This window comes from Globicephala melas, chromosome 20 (genome assembly GCF_963455315.2).
Source record: "Globicephala melas chromosome 20, mGloMel1.2, whole genome shotgun sequence".
In the NCBI taxonomy this organism is placed as follows: Eukaryota; Metazoa; Chordata; class Mammalia; order Artiodactyla; family Delphinidae; genus Globicephala; species Globicephala melas.
This window is the reverse complement of record NC_083333.1, coordinates 15,258,301-15,264,300: the sequence shown is the minus strand read 5'-3', so window position 1 is coordinate 15,264,300 and position 6,000 is coordinate 15,258,301. Positions and strand designations below refer to the sequence as shown.

General features: G+C 45.7%; 1 protein-coding gene across 4 annotated transcripts in view; it reads right to left on the bottom strand.

Annotated features, from left to right (window-relative positions):
* Positions 1–1,980: 1,980 nt before the first annotated feature.
* MAP2K4 (mitogen-activated protein kinase kinase 4) overlaps positions 1,981–6,000 on the bottom strand; it is a 104,918-nt gene continuing 100,898 nt past the window's right edge. For 3 of the 4 annotated variants that reach the window (XM_030861387.2, XM_030861385.2, XM_060290180.1), the window contains 2 exons: positions 5,863–5,908; positions 1,981–4,669 (listed from right to left, as the gene is read on the bottom strand). In XM_030861387.2, the coding sequence (XP_030717247.1) occupies positions 4,556–4,669; positions 5,863–5,908 (160 nt within the window). In that variant the 3' untranslated portion in view covers positions 1,981–4,555. The remainder of the gene's footprint in view (positions 4,670–5,862; positions 5,909–6,000) is intronic. The other variant, XR_004040590.2, reaches the window with a different exon arrangement.

Sequence of the window (6,000 nt, the reverse complement as noted above, 5' to 3'; positions counted from 1 at the left end):
AGAAATTTGACTCATTATACATTATGATGACTCAGTTTTGACTTTACGCTATGCTATATACGGACAATTTTAAACAGCAGAATCACGTTTTACATTTAAGAACTATAAATACACTTTGGCATATCATCAGAAAAAATCTGCTATTGTGGATATTGAGTTATTAACCCATATGATGATTTCAAGGTTTGAGATGACAATTCCTGGATATTCATTTACCTGAAAGATGGAGAAGACCAAACAATACATCACTTTAGTCTGTAGTAAATCCCCAGAAGATAATGGAAGCTGATGTTTCACAGACTATAGACATTCTTTACACTACATGGTCTAATACCAACTTTCCACGACACCTGTCTTACAGTGGACCCTCAGAAGGAAGCCACCCATTGCTGATTGGATTTTCCCTCAAACCAGTTACAAAGGTATTTAAGGGAGCCAACAAGGTCAAGACCAACGGTTTTTAGGTTCTTTACCCCTTGCATTTCAAGTAACGAGCACAGATGCCGTGGATGTGACTGGAGCATACACCTATGGCTAAGAGCTGGGGACACAAAGCACCTCTGCACCTCTAAGACGGGCAGCCAGCATCTGGGCACTTTCAAGACTTCATGCATCCCCAATCTATCCTCCTGCAGCTAAGACAGACGGATGGAATCAAGAAGTGAAAGGGCATTTTAATACTAAAAGAGCCACCTCAAGTCCTTTTCCTGCTTCAGTGACTGCCACATTGTCATCATGTTGATGGGGACCTCAATCCTTCTACACTGAATTCTCAGATGTTGTGCTTAAGAATCAGGACCTAGAGTTCTCTGGTTAGTTCTAAGTAACTACCTTCTACACAGCTGTCTTCACAGGGGCCACTAGGACTTCAAGACAGCAAAGCAGGCCTTGGTAAGGCTTGTGAGTGGAGTTATCCCCATAGTTCAATCTCCCAGCGCTCAGCTCAACCCGTTCTTGATGGCCATGTTTTAATTAATGTAATTTCTTATGGTGAGTGTTGGATGTGAATCTCAGCTCTCCTCCCTACTCTGTTATCAGAGCCAGAACTTCACTTCTCTGAGCCTTGTTTTTTTCTAATCTCTAAAAAGGGCCTCTACCACCTGCTTCAGAAGGCTACAGTCAGGATAAGCTGAGGTTAGCAAACATAGGTAGGGTCCACGAAACACTGAGTACATGGTCCACCTACGACACTCTGTCTTGCGCACAGCTGGTGCTCAGCTGGGATCTGGAAACTCCACGGGGTCTCCATTCCCCAGCAGATAAGGCTCAGCCAGAGGGGTCAGGATGCCTCTGGCTACACCCTTCCTTGGACAATGCTCGATACCTACCACACCTGCTTCTGTAATGGTGTTGCTGCCTCCGAGATCAAGTTAGCAGCAGGCACAGGAAAAGGGTAAGGTGCTGGATTAGTTAGTCTATGTTCAATGAGTCAGGATGTTGTCAACGAGCGACAGGTGGGAGCACAACAGGTCAGTCCTGGGGCTGGAGCTCCAGATTCTTCTCTGTGGTAGTTCCCAGGTCTCTATGGCTTTTTGCTAATTTCCACTGTCCTCCATCCATAAACCTCCCAGGTCTGACCTCTGCAGGGCTTTGACCCACCAATCTCCCCCCTACCCCTCCTCTCTCGAGTAGCCGTGAATGAATGCATGAGCTGACATCTGATGCCTACCCAGCAGCCACAGGACTGGAAGCAGAAAGCAGGGCTGGCAGCCAGATGTCGGGCCGAGGCAGGCCGCGTTCTTACAGGCTGTCTCTCCACCATGACACGGCACCCTCCTCCTTCAGCAGTAAGAAATGCTGGGTCAAGCCAGGACAACCAACAAAGAAACAAATCTGAACTGACCCCATCATCACGCCTGCTCAAACAGAACGCAAAACTTTTTTCCAAGAAGAATAAGCAGAGAAACGGCAGCCAGAAGACGGGGCGAGAAAAAGAAAGAAGCTGTACACACTTCCAGAAGAAGAGAATTTTCCCCCATGTGAAATGCACAGATAATTTAATGGAATTGACTTGGAATTGGATAATTCCAATGGAACTGACCCTCTCAGGGTCTGACTTCAGAAAATCAAATTACAAAGTCATCATCACATCCTAGATTTATTACAACTGACCTGCAGGCAAAAGGATAGAACTATTACATAAACACTTCGATTCCATGTATATATCTTAAATAGAGGAAGAATTCAAACAAGAATACAGGATAAAATATTCCAAGCTCCAAGAAGCAGTTATGTTACTGAGCTCCATTTTTACAGACAAATAAGGCAATATCCCTGCACATTAGCTTTTTGATAATTTTTATACATTTTTCTATGGTACAAGAGAAAAATAACCAGAGCTCACAATGTACAGTTCTTATACTATTTTCACAGTTTGTGAACACTATACACCCTTTTGTTTTAATAAAGATACATTGTAATAAACTCCTTGCCCTTAAGTTTATAGTTTATAATAATCTATGATTAATACACTAAAATTGCCTTTTTATGTGGTCATCCACACAACAGAACGGTCAGATTAGCTCCTGGACAGTCAGAATTGCTTCTATCTCCATTGGTATATGGCAAAGTGACCCTATGCTGAGCCACACAGGAGGCTGACAGCAGAGATGCAGATTCCTCTGGAGTCCCCGGGAATGGTGGAGGATGATGGCTTGGTGTGGTCACAGGCAGACACTGCAGGGCCTCCTGTAGAGCACTGGGAAGCCTGGGCTTCAGGTGCCATGGGGGAGAAAACAGGAAAACCAGGCAAGTGGACCAAAGCGATAAACCACAGGTGAATTCTGAAATTTACAGGGATGTAACTGTAAACAGCACCATTCTCCCTTTATTGTTGAGAAGTGTTTGTGACCGTCACCTGGGAGGAGACACAGCAACACCTACCATTGTTTGGTTCCGTCGCAGCCCCATCTGCGTCTCAGACCATGGCAGCTTTCTACTCCAGTGTGCGTGAGCCACTCACAGTGCTGCCTGACCGACTGTCACACAAACGCTCGGGGCCAGGGAGGCCAGAGTGAAACCACGGAGACCCGGCCCATGGGTAAGGGAGGAAGGACAGCAGAAGATGGCAGATTTAAATGGCCTCTTAGAACTATTCTGGGGTTCTTCGGGGGTTTTTTGGTTTTTGTGTTTTTGTAGACTCCCAATTCCAAGAAATGGTGGTGACCTGCTAGAGATTCTCGCAGGTGATGATCTCACCTAAGAGACTGCCGTTTCCCATCCTCCTCTGGTCAAGCGGTTTTCTCTAGAAAAGATGCTCCTTCATTACCTACCACATCAGCTAGGCCCCACGCTTCTCAGCCTTTTAAACAGTAGAGCATGTGAGAGACTGGGGGCTAAAACTCCTTGGTAAGGAACATCCTTGGTAATTATAAATGTTTCTGATACAGGAGAAAAAGGCGAAATATTGGATTAAGCAAAAGTCACATAGTGGCAATAGACCACACAGGTGGGTAAAGAGATGCAGGAGCTGAAGACCTGGGCCAGTGATGTCGAACAACTGAGATTTGGTCTTTTGCTGCCTAGAAGAAATCTTTATCTAATCAATCAAGGCACATTGCTACCAGCTACTTCTCCCTGTTAGTCAGTTATGATGGCTGAAGTATTAGGCTTGGGACCAAGGGGAAATACACAGCTGCTGCAAGTTGTTCCATAAGATTCTAGGATTGAAAACAGCTGTAAACTTTGCCCTCCTACTTTTTTCTTCTTCCAGTCCAGGTGGTCTGTGGCAGGTGGAACATCCAGTTGGCAGCACACCAAATTCTGAGAATGAAATTCTTAGGATCAGCACCTTCTCTGACAAGTGGCAGACTCCTGAGTCTCCCCAGTGAAGAGCAGAGGGCTGGGGAAGGAGAAAAGAACACGTTCTGTCCTGTCTCAATCTTCTAATGTTCACCTCTCTGAGCGCAACGTGGTTTTTGGTAAAGATAAATTCCCTCTGATTTAACATGATATCTCTAACAGGGAAGGAATTTGGCTAAGTACATCCATCCCCAGACATCGACAGTGGCTGTAAAGCAACAGAATGTCACATCAGTAAATCTATTGCACTTGGTGAAGACAGTAAATCCCTCCTCCGTCTCCCAGCTCCAGAAGGCAATGCGTCTCGTTGGCTGTGCCTGCTCTTCTCACTCCAGCCCAAGTCTGTGTTCAGACACAGCGCACCCATCACCGCATCCTTCCAGTATTTGGAAGTCTGACAGAACACCATTCCAGTAGCTGCGTCTCCAGGTTTCGAGTCTAGAAATGAATTTAAGATGTGATCTAATCACGGTCAACAAATTGATCATACTAACTTCCACATTTCATGAATACGTCCATCACGAAAGAGCAGGATGAGGTCTCTCTGACCGGCACTAACACTGCGTGATCGCTCAGGTATTACAGGGATGCACGTTCTAGGTGACGAGAGTATACAGACATGATGGAAACGAACACCAATCTTATTGCACATGGTGTCTGGGCGAGCAATAAAAACACTGTGGTACGGGATGAAGATTCTTTACGTCTTGCTTCCTCTCAGCCCTTTTGCCTAGAGTCTGACGTAGCAGCGATGTCAGTCGACATACATGGGAGAGCTGGGAGTAGCTGGCATTTGATCCAGGATTTTACAAACATAGCATGCGACCTCGACAGCGCGCTCTTCATACATCAAAATAAAGGGATGTTTCTGCAAGAATATTGAAAAACAGAAAAAGAAAAGAAAAATGATCAATATTCGCATCAGAGCTCACACGGAACTTTTCCCAGTTTCGACACAGCACAGAACTGCAGGCTCCAGCCAGGTCGAGCTGTAAATGACTGTAGCAAGGCAAGCACAGTCTGCACTCCACGCAGACGTGTTAATGGGTGTGAGCCGCTGAGATACGATGCACGGTGTCAGGCTCTGGAGGAACCGCCCTGGCTGTGAGGTCTGCAAGCTTATCTGTGTACCAGGACGGCACATTCCTCAGCACAAAGCATAGCTGGAGCCTCCGCCGCCATCTGAGAGCCAAGAAGAACGGCATGAATCATGGTCGCTATTCCTCGTGGGACACAGGCATGAACTCCAACCTCCCATATCTCCCCACATGTAGCAGAAGGACCTTACAAAAAGACTTCAGTTTCGACCCTTCTGACCCCCACTCCAAAAGAGGCACAATGGAAACTTCTCCCCTGAGCTTGTGCGCTGTGCTCTCCAAAGCCTATGGCTCTGTACCTGCCTTGCAAACTCATTTTTTCGTCCTCCACCCCCAGCGATATTTTTCTTTCATAGCTTTGCTAAGTACACTAACCAAATACGTTTAGTCAGTGCTGGGGTTGACTGGAGTTCTACTTAACATCCTTGGAGAACCAGAAGCTAGTGTGACAAGTGGGTCTTTTCCTAAAATATTCCCACATTATTAGGTCACAGGACTTTCTTCACTGCCAAGACCAAGGCCAGATCCGGTAGACTGCTTAAAAAGTCCGAGTTCCATGGAAGGGTGAGAACTTTCAAAGAAATGAGAATTGGCCATACGCTGTCAGTTTGTGTGAGAGCTTTTAATAAAGGCAGGATGAGCACAGCAAGTTCCTATGGCCGTGTTATACACACAGACCACGCAGTGGAAACGGCTCCTCAAAGTGAATGCTCAAGCTCCTTCGGGTAGTTTTTATACCATGTGAAGGCCAGACTCTTCCATGAGAACCCAGCTAGTAAATGAGTAGGAAAACTAGACCTACACATCTCCTCTTCCCAAATCTCTTTGCTTTAAAACATTCTTTAACAACGCTCATTAAGGTCAATCAGTCTAGGACAGAGAGGCCGGCTGCTGCTTAGTGGACAGCATGCTGGAGGGCTCAGGAGTGAGGAGACAGCTCCAACTCCCCAAGTCTCAGACTCACCAGAAGTTCTTTATACTTTGGCCTTTTGGATTCATCCTTGGTAAGGCTAAAATAACACAAAAATTAACATCGTTAAAATGGACACACAGTTACCCAAGTACTTTTATTTTCACGAACAAAGTATTACAATCAAATAAG